Source organism: Notolabrus celidotus, chromosome 9 (genome assembly GCF_009762535.1).
Source record: "Notolabrus celidotus isolate fNotCel1 chromosome 9, fNotCel1.pri, whole genome shotgun sequence".
NCBI classification, from domain to species: domain Eukaryota; kingdom Metazoa; phylum Chordata; class Actinopteri; order Labriformes; family Labridae; genus Notolabrus; species Notolabrus celidotus.
The window spans coordinates 31672664-31690979 of NC_048280.1; the positions used below are offsets into that span (position 1 = coordinate 31672664).

Genomic DNA, 18316 nt, shown 5'->3' on the forward strand with positions numbered 1-18316 from the left:
ACCCCTGCCATAGACCCATGCTATCGGAAAGGGCAGCAGACTCATACTATCCAGTTGACTTTACATTTATACACCTGCCTACACCTGATGAAGTTGTGCTTCAGAACTTGACCTTATGTACAACATTTAGTTTATTCAGAGGACACTTTTCTTTTCAGTGAAAACTGAAACATTTAAAAAGAGATTGTAAATATGTTTAAATGATGCCTGTGAATTTACACTCTTCAGTGTCCTAATCATGAACCCCAGGCCCGCTAGGGGCAACAAACTAGGTGACACTAGCCTTTGCAGCATCCACAAATGCTGATAGGTAGACCACAGTGAAATGTATGGATTCACTTTGCAGTGCGATTCAAGTGTCCTACATAACCCTAAAAACCATTCAATTTCTCACACCACAACATGAAATCAAGACTTTTTATTCTGTATTGCCTTATTACAACCGTATCACTGAAATAAGAACAATGTCATTCTTATAAGAGGTTGCATTTCCCCCAAAACTCTGACACAAAAGTCTAAATGTATGAAGTTTAAAGATAGGGGTGTTGTTTCATCACAGCAGCACTTAAATGTTTGAATTTGTTTGGTAGGTTTAGTAGCAAAACATGAAACATCAAAACAGAATTGGCCTCATATACTTCAGTACCAGAGTACAACCTGGTCATCATTATATCAAATTAAAAAAAGAAATAAACTGTGTTTATAGACTGCTAAAATAATGAAAAGGAAAAAGAACAAAAGGGTATTGTTGGGGAAAATGTTGGAGAATCCATTACAGCCATGGTCCATTAAAGGCAACACAGGCACGTGTGATGTGTGTGTTGGGGGTTGTATTGTTGGGGCGTCATTTCATTTCTCAGTCCTGCTCCATCATGTTAGAATGGTGTCGTCTATCTCTTCATTGGAGTCTTGCTGGCTCGCGATTTTCTTCAAGGAACGTCGATGACACTCTGAAAGCAAGTCGTTGCTCGCAGAATCCAGAATAGCGGTCACACTCTGTCGTGGAAAGAGCAGAAAGTAAGACAAAGGAGTCTCTTCACAAGATAGATGCATGGCTTATTGTAAAGGAAAGTGTGAAGTCTTACCTGCATTGTTTCTTCTCCCTGGCGGAGTCGCAGTAGGTTGACGATGGTGTGTTCACTCTGAGCTCTGACGCTGGTGTTCTTGTCCTTGGTATTGTCCAGCAGACTCTTCAACAGGGGCTTGATGAGATTGATGTCCATGGAGGGCGTTTCTGGTTCTTTAAAAACCCACCACAGCACCCGCTCGGTCACCAGTCTGATGTCACTGGACTGATTCTGAAGACACTGTATGGTCAAAGAGAGAGATGATATGAAAACATGAAACCTCCTTTGGCTTAAACTTAAGGTTAAATCTGATACCCAGGACATGAAACAAACGCCTTCAAAACACAGGAGAAATGTTGGATAATGTTGGCTGATGGAAGTAAAAATGTCAGGCCTAATATCACCAAGGCATATGTAGTTGTCTTTAATTGGGATTTATTTTTTATCCTAAGCAACAGATATGCAGGATTTAACTTCACCTTATATAGTTCTCATATTTCTGCAGTCAGGTACCACAGTCTAATTCTTGTTATTTTGAAACCTATGCCTGAATGCTTAACACTAAGAGGCTTGTTTGAATTCTTAATGATCTGTCACATTGTCAGAACTAGTAACAATTAAAGTGATGGAAATATCTATTTTAAAACTGGAAAACACAAACCTCTTGAGCTCTAAAAGTTGGGTAATTTTCTTTTTTAGCATCACCCTGCAAACAATTCTGGTAAAGAAAAACCAGACCAACATTTGAGCTGTGTCTTTACTGTTAATAGTATTGAAAAAATGAAAAAGGATCGATCCAACATGAAAAAAGTACATTCCCTCTGAATTATCTCTCAGAAGACAGATGAAGTGTGTGGTGGCATGTGCATCTGCAGAGAGTCTATTGTCTTCCTGCAAGAGCAGTGGGTATAAAACAGTAAAACATGCTGCCCCATCAGAACAATGAGTGGAACTACAGACTTGGCTGATTACTCTGTATGAAAGGTGAAGTCAGAAGTTATAACCCTACACATCAAACAGTTATTTGGCCTGTTCATTGTCTTCACTACGGGACATTTTCCTCTAACATCACATTCAGGGTGGGAACTCCAGTTCTGTTTATGTTGTACAATTACACTCCAGGTTGTTACAGGTATAGATGTGGATCACTTTAATGTCTCTCTATTGATGAGTTACTGAAAATGAGCCGCATCGATACATTCACCTGTGATCTGATAAGAAAGCCTGAATATTGATTCTGCAGCTCGTCTGACAAATACAACCCAAAGTGAGTAAAGTTAAAAATCATTTTCAGCATTATAGTATTTCTACAGAAACAGAATCCGCAGGGTGTAGCACTTTCCAGTGACTGCCGGGCATTCACTTCCTAAAATAATATTCAGAAAAGGGAAGCAAATAAACCGAGCTGGGGAAAATGTTCCTGCTCCTGTACCTTGACAAACTGTGTGATGATGCGCTGGGAAACACTGCTGCCTCCCTCAGTTCTGAGGTGATGCCTCATCAGGTATCCCGTCGCCCTGATGCCGCTGGTTGCGATGGGAATCTATGAGTAGAGCAGAAAACTCAATGAATCCTGCTACAATATGACAGAACAACAATAGATGTAACGTGTGAGTGTAAGAACAGTACATGAGACTTTAGGGTATACTCAATATGTCACACACTCCCTTTATGAGACCACACAATATCTTTGTAACGTGGTGAGGATATAAAGATTTAAAAATATAAACACTCCTCTTAATTCTTCAGTTATTTGTTGAACCACACAAGATTATTAAACTAACATCAGCAGCACTAGTTTGTGAGACATCAGAGTGACGGCCACTGTTCAGACAAACAGATCAGTTTCCTTGTTGAGCCATGGATTGAATATTCATGCCTCTTCTTCGAAAAATGGTGGTTTCCCAGTTTGGACATAAATTGGGGAAGAAGCTTGATGCCACTGTCACGTATGTGTGGTAGAAATGAATCTACAGACAGGTATTAGATCAGAAAAGGGGACAAAGATTTGCCTTCCAGTAACTCTAAAGCTCACCATCGACACATTTTTATCATGTTGGTTTAATAAAAACATTCAGTGTCTGTTCTGGTATGTTACGGCCAAGAAGTAGACACTTCATTGAATCTCCTCTGGTTTACCTGGTGACCTTTGAGTCACAAGAGGAGCCTGCTCAACAAGTTCAAATGAAACCACAACTTTAAACCATAAAACATCAAACTACAGCATTAAAAATGACTTTTGCAGGATACAATGTTATCAGTGTATGACATATGTGAGCGTTGTTTTTCCAAAGACCTGAGTGCCACTCAGTCTTTCTCCTCACCCTGTCAGCAGTGGCGTTGGTCAAAATTGTCTCTGTCACTGTGTCGCAATATTCCTTCCCGCACAGTTTCTCAGGAGCCGATTTGACGGCTATGGCCAGGGCCAAGCTACGACCGTGACGCACCATCCAGTCAACACCAGACACGTCCGCTGAAGGGCAGAAAAAACACTACTCAAAGGACACGTCACGCTACTTTCACAGAGTAATATTGGACAAATATGTTACAGGAAGTGTTTTAAAATCATAATTGGAATTCAACATGAAAATGACTCTTTATAAGCCAGAATACTTATTATATTTGACACTGTAACAATGTTGGTCAGTACATGACGTGAACTGTTGTAACAAACCACAATCACAGGCATTAATAAGGTTCAATAATAAGATAATGTGATTAATGATGTGGCAATATCTGCATTCTAATACCCACCCAGGATGTGCTGAGGTAACAAACTCTTCAGCTCCTCTTCTGACAGGAAGGCACACAGCTCACCAACACAGCCGGCTGAAGCCATACGTGTAGCATCCTTCGTGCAAACAGACAGACAGTCAGAAAGCAGACAGACAGAGACAGTCAAATAATTTCATACAGACAGAAAAAGTTCAAAACCCTTTTCACAAAACCACATCCTCCCCGCCTTACTTCCGCTTTTCTGCTGTGATCAGAAAGGAAACTGTACGGCTGAACGACTCTCTGTGAAATCCCTCCGTGTGTTAGAAGATTTATGTTTTTACGTTTTGTTCATTACTTCAAACATTCAGCATCCTGGGTTAGAAAACACAGCCGTGCTGCCACAGATTACAAACACTTCTTCTAAGCTCTAGCAGCTGCTGCAAGGCATCTGCTCTTCCTGTCATACCTCATCATGTCCCAGCATGCCCAGCAATGTGACGGTGATGTTCTTGCGGATGGCTGGGTCCACCTTTGACCCGGCACCCTGGATGACAAACCGTAAGGCCTGAAGCATCGTCTCTCTGTGAGGAATCCAAACACAACCAACAAAAATGAGCAAACATGAAGTCAAAGGTTGAGAATAATGCCCAGCAGTGCTGATATAAGATATTACTTTATTGATCCCCCGGGGGGGAAATTCAGTTGTTACAGCAACCCAGACATAAGTACAATCAAGAAAGAAGTTTCAATAAGTAAAAACAGAATAAAATAAGTAAAAATAAAAATAGATAAATAAAGCTAGACAGTTGTATACAATTTAATGTGATATCAACACCATGGTAAACATTCATTTCTTAACATAAAAAATAAAAATAAAAATAATCTCCTTCATTCTAAGGTTCAAAAACAGACAAAGATATGAGCTTAGAGGCACAATTAGAAATTAAAAATCAAACACAGCAGTGTGAACAGCATAACAAAAAAATATGTCCAGAAAAATGTAGGGACAAATGTCAAACCATAAAAATATTCTAATGCTTTATAGTTGTTGTTGTGTATCTGAGGTACTTCCCTGCCTCTGTAGGAGACAATTTTACACTCAGCACTAACACTTCCGTAGGTCTCTGTGCTTCTTACGTCAATAACTTTTAATTCTGCTATATGAAGAAGAAAGGAAACCTCATAAATGCTCCTTCAGACCACTGCTGCACATCCAATTTGACTTGAGTTTTTGGGTATTAGACTTTAACTTTGCAGAGTTAGGATCATACAACACCGAGCATTTTAGTTATTGGATCATAAATGACTTCAGCACCGGTAACAGCTGAAGAGGGAAAGATCACATTGAATGTACCGTAAAGAGGAAGTGGAAGTAACACGCACCTCCACATTAAAATTTCAAAATAAAAGTCCCAGAGCATGAAGAATTGACAACAGTAGTGAATGATTACGCCCTTTCACAGAATGAGTGTCGTTCTCAGTTTGCTTCAACATATTGATTTTGGTCAGGTTTCACAGAGCAACATATAACATTTCAAAAATCAATAAAGAAATCAGAGTAATTGGGAAAGTTCTTCTTTCTTATCATCTTGGGACCCTGTGTTTGGACAAATTCAGACCATGGAGTCTTAAGTGTGGGTCTCACCCATAGACCTTCCCTTTTACATGTTCCTCGTATGTCTCACACAAGCACCGGTCAGAGAGCTTTTTGTTTTTACGTCCCTAAGCTGTGCAACTCTCTGCCTCTGGACATCAAAACGGCGAGCTCTCTGGGTGTTTTTAAAAGTAAACTTAAGACATACCTTTTTAATCTAGCTTTTAATTTGGAGTAATTTATTTTTAGCTCTGGACTGCATAATTATTTTAATTATTTAGTTATTATTTTAATCATTATTATTTTAATCATTGATTTCACATTTATTTATCTTATTTAATTATTTATTTATCTATTTGTTTCTTGTATTCATCTGATCTTGTTAACGCATGCTTATTTTTAACTTTTTTTTCCCACTCTTACTTATTTTATTAATTTTACTGTATTTATTTTATTTTATCTTTAAGTATTTCATTTATAATCATGCCTTTTATAATTTTACCATTGCTGTTGTTTTCTGTCTCTGTTATTCTGTGAAGCACTGTGGGCTGCATGTTTCCATGTATGAAAGGTGCTTTATAAATTAAGTTGAGACTGTATAAATAATGGATGCAGTATCGGTGACGCCACCCATCTGTTTCTGAAGCGCTGTTTTGAAGCCAAATGTCGACGGCAGCCATATTGGAAATGCTGAACTCAACCTAACTTCTATCAAGCTACTGTGAAGTGAAGAGGCAGGCTTTGAGCCTCCTAGCCAACAGCAGCATTCCCGCCTGTCAGTCAAGTCAGCTGTGCCTCTCATTATGGAAAACTTGTAATCTTAATATCGTCGATACTGCTGCGTTATGAAAACATCACCCCCCGTACAGTGTGTGCCAATCAAGAAATGAGCTATCCAGACTACACTTGTTTTTTGTACCAGACTGTAAACATGTTTATTTCTGCTGTAAACATCGGCTCTTTACAGCAGGCTCTTTTGAATTGGTGTGCTTCACTTCTGCTTTGGCTTCAATTCTCACGGCCAGAGGTTGCTGCTTGGTCTCACCTCTATCAGGGTTCCCAGTGATACAAAATGTTTTTCCAGAACCCATTTCTGTACATCAGATGACATAATCTCAAAAAGGGTGTTATATGATCATTAGATTCACTCATTCACTGTTCTGTTCTGTTCTGCTGAGGTAATAATGTCTTTAATCTGAGATGCATATTCAAAATGTGGTGAAATGTGATTAAATATGAGTCATCTATTTTGAAGCCCGTGATCCTGGAGTCAAAACCAATCCTCTCCCAAAAATAGTTTAATCACATCATGATAACTGACGGGGAATCTTTAAGCTGAAGATTTTTGAGTGAAATACTGTTTGTGTGCTCACCTGACTCCTGAGTCCTCAGCATTACGAATGGCAGACAGCTGCTCAGTAAAGAGGGGGTCCACCTTCGTGTGAATGGAAACCAACTGACCCAGAGCCTCAGCAGCCCTCAGTCTCACAGCCCGGCTCGAGTCCTGCAGAGCCTTCAGGAAGGTGGTCTGCAGCTGAGGCAGGAAGGGCTTCAGGGCAATGCCCACCTGGAGGAGGAATACAGTCCAAGAGTTAGCACGTTATTCTGATCAGTCATGGTGGACCAACCGCTCCACAGTGAGATGCAGACTCAGACCTTTGCCAGCAGCAGAGTGAGAGTCTCCAGCAGAGCCGTCTTCACCGACCAGGCAAACCTGTCTCCCAAAATACGAATAAGTGGTCCAGTGATGTTGACCACAGAGGGCCGCAGAGCCTCAGGAGAGGTCAGTTTGATCACCCCTCCTAAGGCTTTGGCAGCCTCTTCTTTTTGCTCAGGAGTTCCAGTGAGGACGCCCTCCCTCAGCACGGGCAGGATGCAGGTCACACCCTGGGGAGAGAGACAGAGAGAAAACTCAACATAACAAATAGAGCTGCAACACACAATTATGTCCCTAAAGATTGATCTGGAACCTGATATTTTGTGATTATCTCCTGCCAAGTCTCTACATACGGTTGAAAATAATGAAGAAAAGATTGAATCTATTCCCAAAGTTGAAACACACACTGTCAATCTCAATTTCAAATTTCACTTTCAAAGATATCCATGCTACCAATCTCTTAGAAATATTACTGTTCAGTGACGAAAAATGTTTCGCCATAAAATTAATATCAAATGTTGACATTCTTATTGGAGCCTGGCTCTCTGAGATCAATTAACATGTCCACTCAGAGAAAATAACTTCCTGTCCGAGAAACAGGATTAAACCTTTTATAATATAAGGCAGACCTTATCTGGACTATATGAAAAACCTGCTCACATGCTGGTTGTGCCTTTGTACAATATAAGTGTATTGAGAATGTGCTGACTTTATCAGCTTTGAGGTGAGGAGATAGCTTTTGTCTCTCAGGGTCTAGTTTTGTAACTTTTTATTGTTTTAATATTTTACATTTAATTTGGACAATTATTGAACCACCTTCTGTCTGTGTTTATTTTGTAATATTAACTTTTTCCATAAAGCAATCTCCTTCTCTTTATCTTTATATCTGTTTACTTCATTTTTAAGTGTTTACATTTGAAAAAGCAAAATGAAATAAAAAATTATATATATATATATATATAAATTATAATTTGTCAGTTAGGAAGCAGGGAATCACCCTTTAAAAAAAACAGAATATTAACATCATCAATGATTAAAAAATCTAAAATCAAGAGTTCTCAGTTGGAATATCTGAGGTGTAGTTCCGATAAACAGCTGAGGCAGACACCTGAGATTTACCTGTTTGTAGAACTTAACAGGGTATCAGGCAAGTAAAGATGTAAAGCTTCTAAATTATTTTTTGGTGTGCTTCATTTTTGTGACACTTTGAGCATCAAAATCTCTTCTTTTTTGTTCTTCGTTCTGCAAGAATCTTCCTTATCCAGCAATCAATCTGATCATGTGAAATGTTTGCTTTGGTAGAAGATCGGACAAAGATACAGCTCTAATCACTGGTGACCAATGGTTTCTTAAATTGTAGACATGTCGACAGTCACATATGTGAGATATGGAAACTAGGTTCCCACCCTCAGCATTGTCAACCCAAATGTAGGGTCATTTTCACACATAGAATGTGGCGACAGAAGCTAGGTATAAAGAGATTCAGTTAAAGTGAGGAACACCATCCATGTAAAAGGTATCTAATGTGTCAAGAGGAGCCTTCTTACCTTTTTGGGCAGACAGAAGCCGGGCAGGTGTTGACCCTTAACATCTGCAGCTGCTGATCTAATGTCTCGATGCAGGTCATCAATCAGAGCAAGCTGGCTGCTCGCATCCAGTTTCTATATGAGCAAACAAACACAATCAGGTCACATGTTCCTCTTGATAAATCAATGATGTGATCAACTTTGAGTTACAGCAGCCATCAACACACCTTGGTTATTGAGTTGATGGTGTCCCAGCTCTGAACGAGGACCTCTGGGTTGGAGTCGTTGAGAAGGCGGATGAGTCCGGACAGCAGGTTGCGTGTGTGGGCGCTGTAGTCCAGGCGGGTGCGGGCAAAGTAGCCGTTGAGGATGGTGACAGAGGCCTGTCTTAGGCCGGGGTCAGGGCCTCGTGAGGCCTCAAGCAGATCATCTATGATGATCCGCTGACCAACCTCATCCTCCACTGACAGAATGACTGTTTGACAGTTGCACAGCTCCTGCAACAAAGACGTCACGATCTTTAATGTGAGACAACGACGACCACGGAAAAGAAGGCGCCGACACAACAACAGCAGTTAGGTGTTGTTACCTGTGCTTCATCCTCGGCACCCAGCTTCCCTTTGAGCGAGGAGAGTATGGCGGGCAGGATTACTCCTAAGTGGCGTGTCAGAGCGTCCCCGGCCACAGCCGACAGGAACGCCAACACGCGGGTGTTCACAGGAGGAGCAGTCAGCTGGCAGGAGCAGAGAGGAAAACCACTTCAGTCAAACACATCAAGATGATATTACCACCAACAAACAGAGATGATGACAGAGTAACGTTACCTTTGGGACCAAATAAGGCAGCACAGAGCGACTCTTCACCGCCATGACCTGCTTCAGGCCATCTAAAGCGAATTCAGCAGTGTCTTCATCATCCTGAGAAACGAGACAGTGCTTAGTGTTCAGATCCTCATTAAAAACTTGGAATGCAGTTTGTGTGTCGTTTTTCACTCACAAGCTGTTTGAGCAGAGTAGGCAGGATGTCGTCCAGTGCCTGGTGACCGATGGTCGCATGAAGCTGCTCAAAGGTTTTGGCTGCAGCCTCTCTGACCTCCTCCAGCGGGTCACAGAGAGCCTTCCTCACGGTCGGGACCAGTGACTCTGAGAAGACGAGCACCTAGACAAAAATACCATCAGGTTAATGATTTTTAATCTTTGGAATGGTTTGAAGAAAAGGACACGCGGTGGGTTACTGTCTGGGTTAAAACCAGACTCCAGGGTCAAACCAGGAAGGGGGCAGTGAAGCCTTGTGACTGAATCAAACAGAATTTAGAGAAAATGTCGACAGATCAATGAGTTAGTCTTAGTTCCTGTAACTCTGTCACGAAGATGTTGTCACTGATGGTGAAGAACTCACACCTGGTCATCCACACACACTCACACAAATGACTCTCTGCTATTTTCTCCTCTTCTTGTGACATTCTTAAGAATTTTAAAAGTCATGACAGTTTGTCACTTTAGGAGCTCTCTTAAGGGCTGAGATGCTTTGAGAATAACTTTTATCCTTAGCAGGATCTTGTCTTCACTGGAAGGTGATATTCTCAGAATATATCATGATATTAAGAACTTTCTCAAAGCTCCAGGAGCATCTCTTTGGGCCTCATTCACAAATATCTTCTCAAGGCGTTTCTTAAATTTACTCTTCAGAAGGTTTCTCAGAGAAGTCAGATTCATGAACGCTTCTTAAACAACATATTTGTTCACACGTGTGCTCTTGAATTAACAAATGCCATGTCCTCGTAAGTTTGAAGCTCGTGCTTGAAGTTCCTAATTAGTATAGGTGTATGCCTGTTGAATGCCCATATAAGGGCATGACACTGCAGCGCCACACACAAATCACACAGAAAGGAAGAGGAGAGACATCAGGATTGCGCAAATTAAATTAAAGCGATTGGACACTCAAGCAAAAGTTAATTTAGTTGAAACAAGCTGATTAGTTTATGTTCTATATTTTATCGCCTCAGTCGGGATTATAAAGAAATATACTCGCTGATATATCACTCGTTCAATTTGCTGTCATCAGACACGCTGAGCTGTAACCAGAAAAGGACCCACCGCATGAAGTGAAATTAAAAGTTTGATCTTAAATCTGGAGGAAACATTTCCTGAGACATAAGAATCTTGGACTTCTTCTCTCATAATCAAAACGATTTGTCAGATTTTATTCTGAAAGCTGTAAAATGATTGATATGTGACAGATTAGTCATTAAATACACATGCGTACATGCAGGCTATTTATCTGTGAGAATAAGTTTTGATTCCATCATTCATTATTATTTCTACTTTGACCTATATTGTTGTCTTATGTCACCTTGAGCATACATTGGTTTAATAGTTCATGTTTCATGATTCTTAGTTCTAAGTTCAGAAGTTAACTTAATTCTGATCTTATTCTAAAATTTTAAACATTTTATTTCATAAGAACAATGTGACATTTTGCAGTGTATAAAAAAGTCATGATTAAAATAAGAGTCAACTACATTTAAATTATGTGTTTATAAATCATATTTATATAAAGGTGCTAAATGAAGGAAAAAAAATAGATCCAACGATTTTACTCTGACATGTCAGCACTCAGGTAAGAGTGCTTTTGAGGTTTCTGTTCTCAGCTATGAACAAATCACAGAAAAGAAAACTTGGGGAATGTCAGAATCTTCTTAAAAACTTCGGTGAATGAGGCTCAGTGTGAATATTGCCACAGGTTGAGAGATGAAAAGAGGAACATTTTTTGAAAGAGGAGAGAGTTTATGCCTAAAAGGATGGATGTACCGATTAGCTTCTCTAAAGACTATGAAACACCAAACATGACCCATAACAAACAGAATATTTTACAGTGTCGATCATGTCTCTCCCACTCTTTGTATTTGTGAGACTCACTGCGTCTTTGCTGGTGGACTTCATGATCTCACTGAGGCCAATGCAGACTCCCTGCCTCTCGTCACTCTTGTCAGATCGCAGGCCCTCCTCCAGGATGGGAATGATCTCAGGGAGAATCTTCTCTCCAAGCTTCCTGACCAGATCACCCAGCGTCCGAGCGGCAATCTAAATCAACGAGAAAAGAGAGGCTCTCACTCAGTGACAGAAACAAACAAACAAACAAACAAGGAGTCAGTGAATCAGAGCCAGTTTATAAACACAGAGGAGTATTACTGTTCTCTTGTCGGGGCAAGTGGAAGCCAAGAAGCCCAGCAGGAGTGTGAAGAGGGTGGGGAGGATCTCTCGTAGAGTCCTCGGGGTGTTAGACACGACAATCTTCCACACGTGGAGGGAAGCCTGCCGAACCACCAGCTGAGTGTCTGAACGGCCCATATAGAGACCGGAGAGGACACGGTTACGCCTCTCAGGACCAAGAGCCCCGATGATAGCCTGAGAGAGAGAGAGGAGGAAAGGTCAGCAGCTTGACACAACAACGTTCAAACACACTGCAGTCACGGTAAGTAAGGGTACGACACCAACACGTATCACCTGGGTGTCTCTGTAGAAGACTTTGAAGAAATAAAAAGTACTCATGCCTTATTGGACGCAGCTGTTCCAAAGTTGTCGTCCTCAGAAGCGGTCTCTGTGGTCATCTTTCCGGTCACGCCGGAGATGTGGAACAACAGATCTCCCAGCAGCTGTACAGAGCTGAATCTGTAGACCGAAGACAACATGAACAGACATCTGGTCAATATAACAGTGACAGTTATCAGGTCAGCAATGTTCTGTTCTGTTGTGTATTTCATCCTGACCTGATCCTCCACAAGTCGTCAAACAGGCCCTGCTCCAGCTCAGGAAGCAGCAGGGCGATAGCGGTCTCAGCGTACATGCTGATGATTCGCTGGCCTGCACGAAGAGCTGTGTCCCTCACATATTCATTCTCATCAGCCAGAGCCTGGAGGACAGAGAAGGAGCAGAGACTGAGAACCCTTCAGACAGATGTTAGAAGCTGCTGTTTGTGGCATGTTCTGTGTTTGAGTTCTGAATAGTGTGAACTAAAACAAAGCTTGAGTCTCAACATCATTTCAAAGCTTCAGATGTAAAATGTCTGTAACTTCATCTTCTTCTACAAACATTTGACTTTTGACGACTTTCAGAAACACCACTTTTCTGTCTGTGTGCGTGTTTCAACATGTGTACAGGTGCATCAATAAGTACTGTTTAGTACATAAATACATGTCTGGGAGTATGAATGCTAGTGTACCTTGTGTTATGGATTTTAAAAACCCTTTAGCTGGTTCAGATTTGATTCTGAACATCATAGAAATGTTTTGCCACAAGTTGGACAAAATACCCAGCGAAGTGCTGGACTCTCATTTGACCTCATTTGAGATTTTCTCGTTCATCACCATGTTGTCTGGAACACACTCCCTGAAAGCTGCAGGTGCGCTCCAACTCTCACCTCTTTTAAATCAAAGATCAAGACTTTTTTATTTGCCACTGACTTTCTATCTTAGCTAATTTTAACTCACTTTAAATGCAAATTTTAAATTCACTTTTACTATATTTCTAATTATCTAATTATCCTTTTGTTGTCTAAGTTTTATTATAGTTGTCATTTTAAATGTGTTCTTTTATGCTTGTCTGAATATTTCCAATACTTTTAATGTTTTAATGTAAAGCACATTGAGTTGACCTCTTGTATGAAATGCACTACTCAAATAAAGCTGCCTTGCCTTGCTTTTGCGTGCTATACAGATTTTAAAAATAAAAGTAATATCATCATACGGTCACCATAATTCAGACTTTGGGTGATTGAAGAAAGAAAAAAAAACATTCAATGATTCGTCGACTAAAGGCAGCATCTGACGAATCTGATTCGACTTAGCAAATCCTTAAGCGAGGTCACCCCTAAAATGCAGTCTGTAGTATAAACCTTACAGCATTTAATTTCTCAGAAACTCAAGTCCATAAAATCAATCTCTCAACAGTTCACTTCTGAAAACCTTTTGTCTCTTTTCTTTTTGTCTTGTTCTTGCTTTTCTTTTGTACTTGGTCATGTCTTTCCTCTTTGTTTTGTTTGTTCCTTTTTATTGTTTGATGATCTTGTTTGTTTTGAAAGTCAGTACTCTGTCTTGTATTCTTTTTATTCACCGATAAAAAAGCAAAACACAAAAGAAAAGAAACACCAGTTTTCAGCTCTGCTATGAGACTCAATGTTGTAGTCTTTTGTAAGTGTAAGAGTGCAAAAATATGATTTGAATCTTTGCAGTAACTCATCATTGAACAGCATAATGGCATTACATGGAAAACTAAATTTAATTTTAAGAAAAACTCTTCTCTGCTCTGTTTTAAACTAATTAAATATAAAAAACTCAGATGATTGATTCATAAAATAAGGACGAAACACAAGGAAAAGACACTCCTAATGATACCTTGAGGATGCAGGGAATGATGGGCCCAACGTAGGGCGTGAACTTGTCTCCGAAGGTGAGCGGCAGGTAGATGAACATCATGATGTATCCGTCTCTGACGTGGGAAGCAATGTCGATCTTGCTGGCGGTTGCCACCACATCTGGCATCAGCTTATCCAGCTTCTCCACCCCGAGTCCAGCCATCACCTCAGCCAGACCTGAACGCACCAACACACAGATGAATCAGTGATTCCTTTGATTACTGAGGATAACTCAGAGGAAGAGGAGGACAGAGAGGAGAGGAACAAACCTTGTGCAGCTCCAGAGCGATCCACAGAGCTCTGTTCAGAGGCCAACGTCTCCATGAGCCAGGGCAACAGGTCATCAAAGCAGGACTCGCCCATCCCCTTCACCATGGCACCCAGGGCTTTGGCTGAAACTGTACGAACCTAAAGAGGAACAGAAGAGGAGGAGGAGCTACAGCTACAGTTTCACAGAGACAGAACAAGTAATGATGAAGTGCTGTTTTGATAACGTGACAAACCTCAGGCACCGGGTCCAACAGAGAGGTCTTAAGTCCTGGAATAACACTGGGCAGGTAGGGGGACAGATCCTGCAAACAACGACAGGTCATACACAAAGAAGATATGTGTGGTCACATGCAGTGGTTTTTAAAAGTTGGACTGTGACTTGAGCTCAGTAAATCTGAAGTAACCCATGTGTGGTACCCATGTGTACCTTCTGGTCGGTCAGGGAGTACATGTTGCCGATGATCTGTGCAGCCATCTTGCGAGTGTCAGTGGAACGATCCTGGAAGGCTCTCTGGACGATGGGCATGATGAGGGCCAGAGAGGGGGCATCGATGAAGTGGACAAACTTTGTGTCCAGCAGGGTCTGCAGACACGTCTGAGTCCTCCTGGAGGGATCAGTGAGAGCGTCCAGCAGGATGGGGGTAATCGCTGTGAGTGGAGGAGTAACAGGGAATTAAATTACAAGCTTAAAACATCAGAGAGATACACAGGAGTAGAGTTCAAAACTGTTCTTACTATGTGTTTAACTGTGTTCAATTTAGACTGTTCTCTGAGTCTCACCTTTAAGACTAGTTGGAATTTACACTGCTGATTAAATGTCTCTTTGGAGCATCTTTATACTGGACTGATTCTTATCTGGCAGCACTTTCACGTATTTCTGACAGCCTGAATATACAAGTTGAGGAGTGTAACATTTCCTCCTCAGTCCTCTTCAAACTTAGTGAGCATGGCAGAGCAAAAAGCAGATAGATTCAGCTAGATTTTATTCCTATTAGCACAAACGTTTCGATTCCATTAAACTAAGTCTCTAAATACTTGTATTAATGTCCTATTGGTGTCACAAAATTTGCTTTATGTGTTTACATTTTGTAAAAATAGAGATACATTTTACAATGTCACTCCAGGTATTGATGTCGATCAAACTGCATCATCAAGTATCCGTATCGAATCAAATTCCAAACATTTGGTATCCCCCATCCTTAAAGGAAGAATCTTCAAGATATAAGGTTCACTATTTTTGTCTTAAGTGGATGGAGAGAGTTTAAGATAGATGAGTCTGGCAAAGCTGAAAGAGAGAGGACGATGTGCAGCAAAGGAAGGAAGGCGGTTTAATTAAAATCTGTGTCTTGACAAAAAGTTTTAAAACTCCACTCATGCCAAATGTATTTCTGACTTTTTTGGTTGCTGTCATGAAATGCTTCACAGAAACAGATTTCATCTACACTTTTAATACTGACGATATTAAACGTAGACTTCATCTCTTACCCAGGATCTCAGGGTTGCGGATTACTGAGCCGATCAGTCGGAGGGCCTGCTGGCCGGCTTTCTGCACCTTCACGTGGGAGTCCGTCAGCACCTCGGTTAACTTTGGTACAATGCTGGGCAGGCAGGAGGACAGCTGCTTGGGAGCGCAGAAAGCCATGGCACCAAGCAACTCCACAGAGCCTGGAGGGAAGAGAGGCGTTAGTGACAAGGAGCTACAGTCTGAGTGAATACTTCATTGACTGCAAAGGTACTGAACTCCTCACCTGCTTTGGTTCTCCATGACTCCTCCTCCAGGGCTACCAGCAAGGAGGGAAGGACGAGCTTCACTCCATGGGCACTGAGGTTCCTCATCACAGCCTTGGCACAATCATCTGCAGCCTGGTGCAGGGGAAGGACAGGGGAGGGGGGATTATGAATGAGGCTCAAACACATTTTAACTCACTCATTTTATGTCTGATCAACTGAAGGAAGTATGTAATTACTGCGCCACTTGCAGGGATAACACGTAACTCAAACCATAGAGGGTGCAGAAAGACCTCATTATGAAAAGGTAAAGGTTTTTTGACCCGTTCAGAACAAACACAACAAAATCCCTCCATATCAAATGTATTTTCACACCTTGTAAGACTTTTTGGGGCAATAAAGAGATATAAATGCAAAAAATACAAAGGACCCAGGATAAGGGTCTTCCCTCTCACCTCTCTGACGTACTGGTTCCCGTCTCCAAAGCAGAGCAGGAGGTGTGGCAGCACATGAACCACGTACGGCTCAAACAGCTTTCCCAACATGTTGCAAAGCATCTCAAAAGCAAACAGGGCTCCTACACAGAGGAAACAGCTGGTGAGTGTTACGGTAGTTATGACAGTAAACAGACTTTGTGTTGTGGAAGTCTTCAGAGTCAGAACATCAGAGCTTCAGCAACCCGAGTGGTGGATTAAATCAAGACAAAACAAAAAGCACACTGACCTTCTCTCCGTCTGAAGTTCTTCTTGTCCTGGATCGCGTCGGTCAGTGTGGTCATAATTTCCTGCTGCTTCAGTGCCAGGATCCCGAGGCCTTTGACCAGGCCAGCCAGTCCGTACGCTGCTCCCTTCCGCTCTGCGTACTTGTCACTTTCCAGCAGCAGCTGCAGCAGGTTCCTCACAATACCTGCAGCATCTTCCTTGATCGCAGGGACTAGAGGAGGCAAACAGCTGGCAACAGATTCTTGTACCTGATGAGAGATTGAAATCATGAGAACTGTAAGCGAGGTAGGACTTGTGTTTCATGGAGGCTTCAGTGAACTATGAGAACCCAAGCTCTTGGAAGCTGCTGAGTTCATGTAAGTTGGATGAAGAGAAGAATGAGTGGCTCACCTGCTGTGAAGGTGTAGAGAGCGCAGTGATGAGCTTGGCCACAATGGGTTTGACCTTGGGGTCATTCTTGTCCAGATGTTTGGCCAATGATCCCATGAGAATAACCACACTCTGGCGGACAGAGTCGTAGCTGGCGTCTTGAGGTGCGTTTTTAAGGAACTCCTCGAAAACTGGAAGCAGGCAGCTCACGTTGTCCTGTTCAACAAAGCATGTAAGTGTGAGTAAGGCACAAAACTGTAAAGTGATGGGTGAAACACATACTTCAATACTGTGAAATGTTAACCGTCGAACCTTTCCGTGAGTGTTGAGAGAAGAGAGGGCAGCGTCGAGCATGCAGCGCCGCACCTCAGTGTGGCGGTCGTTCAGTGCGTCAGGAACAAAGAAGAGGAAGAGAGGAGTGACCTGAGATTCATCCAGGTACTGGGACAGCTTGTTCAGGGCCAGAGCGATTCCACACCTGACAGAGAGCGTGTGACAAAAGGCAGCAGCGATCACCTCAATGACTTCCTGTACTGTGTTATAACAGGATTCGCTTCTATAATTCAACCTGATGCATAAATACCACAAGGAAAACAAATATAAGCAATTTCCTGCATGAACAAATCTCTTCTTGTTTGAACTTGTGTTTCTGCCTCAGCCTCTGGAGGTCTAACATAAACATGGTGTTGTATGGTGCATTAATATGCTTGGGTCCCTGAAGCAAACACAGACTTTTAAAGGCCTAATTGAAGCTTATTGGTGCAAAAACACTGAGACTTACCTGGCCTCCCACTGATCAGGCGGTGATTCAGAGATGACTCTGCCCAGGGCGTCCAGCACAGGAGGGGGTCTCTTTAAAAATATGAAGCACAAGATATTAGACTCCCATTGTTCCACAAGAGATAACTAAACTTCAAAGAGTAGCAGCCTTATTTGGCCGCGGGGAAGAACCTCACATAGAGTTTCTCATGGTAGAGCTCAGTAAGCTGGCCAAGCACTGTTGCAGACTGGTCTCTGTACTGGGAAACAGCGCTGGACAGAGCTTCGGCAACTGCAGAGCGGACAGCTTCTTCATGGTGGGTGACGTCTCCGATCAGCAGTGGGCAGATCTCAGGTACCAGCTGCAGATCCAGAGACTCCCAGAGTCTGAGGAGGAAGGACAAGCGCATATAAATGAATACAGAGAGGAGAGGAGAAGATTGCACGCATGAAAAGAGACTGCTGTATGAAAAGAGGAAGAAAACACTAACGTT

At 41.8% G+C, this 18316-nt stretch overlaps 1 protein-coding gene across 1 annotated transcript in view; it reads right to left on the reverse strand.

Moving 5' to 3' along the window:
• Positions 1-403: 403 nt before the first annotated feature.
• The window catches only part of gcn1 (GCN1 activator of EIF2AK4), a 29286-nt gene continuing 11373 nt past the window's right edge, over positions 404-18316 (reverse strand). The window contains exons 29-57 of the mRNA XM_034691097.1: positions 18020-18209; positions 17845-17915; positions 17376-17541; positions 17085-17279; positions 16696-16942; positions 16428-16549; positions 15993-16107; positions 15730-15909; positions 14672-14892; positions 14478-14546; positions 14244-14382; positions 13955-14151; positions 12332-12474; positions 12116-12233; positions 11754-11969; positions 11481-11645; positions 9559-9720; positions 9387-9479; positions 9152-9295; positions 8790-9059; positions 8584-8697; positions 7036-7266; positions 6753-6946; positions 4252-4366; positions 3822-3918; positions 3392-3540; positions 2500-2610; positions 1086-1307; positions 404-996 (exon numbers count right to left, since the gene is read on the reverse strand). Of these exons, the coding sequence (XP_034546988.1) occupies positions 871-996; positions 1086-1307; positions 2500-2610; positions 3392-3540; positions 3822-3918; positions 4252-4366; positions 6753-6946; positions 7036-7266; positions 8584-8697; positions 8790-9059; positions 9152-9295; positions 9387-9479; positions 9559-9720; positions 11481-11645; positions 11754-11969; positions 12116-12233; positions 12332-12474; positions 13955-14151; positions 14244-14382; positions 14478-14546; positions 14672-14892; positions 15730-15909; positions 15993-16107; positions 16428-16549; positions 16696-16942; positions 17085-17279; positions 17376-17541; positions 17845-17915; positions 18020-18209 (4582 nt within the window). The 3' untranslated portion in view covers positions 404-870. The remainder of the gene's footprint in view (positions 997-1085; positions 1308-2499; positions 2611-3391; positions 3541-3821; positions 3919-4251; positions 4367-6752; positions 6947-7035; positions 7267-8583; positions 8698-8789; positions 9060-9151; positions 9296-9386; positions 9480-9558; positions 9721-11480; positions 11646-11753; positions 11970-12115; positions 12234-12331; positions 12475-13954; positions 14152-14243; positions 14383-14477; positions 14547-14671; positions 14893-15729; positions 15910-15992; positions 16108-16427; positions 16550-16695; positions 16943-17084; positions 17280-17375; positions 17542-17844; positions 17916-18019; positions 18210-18316) is intronic.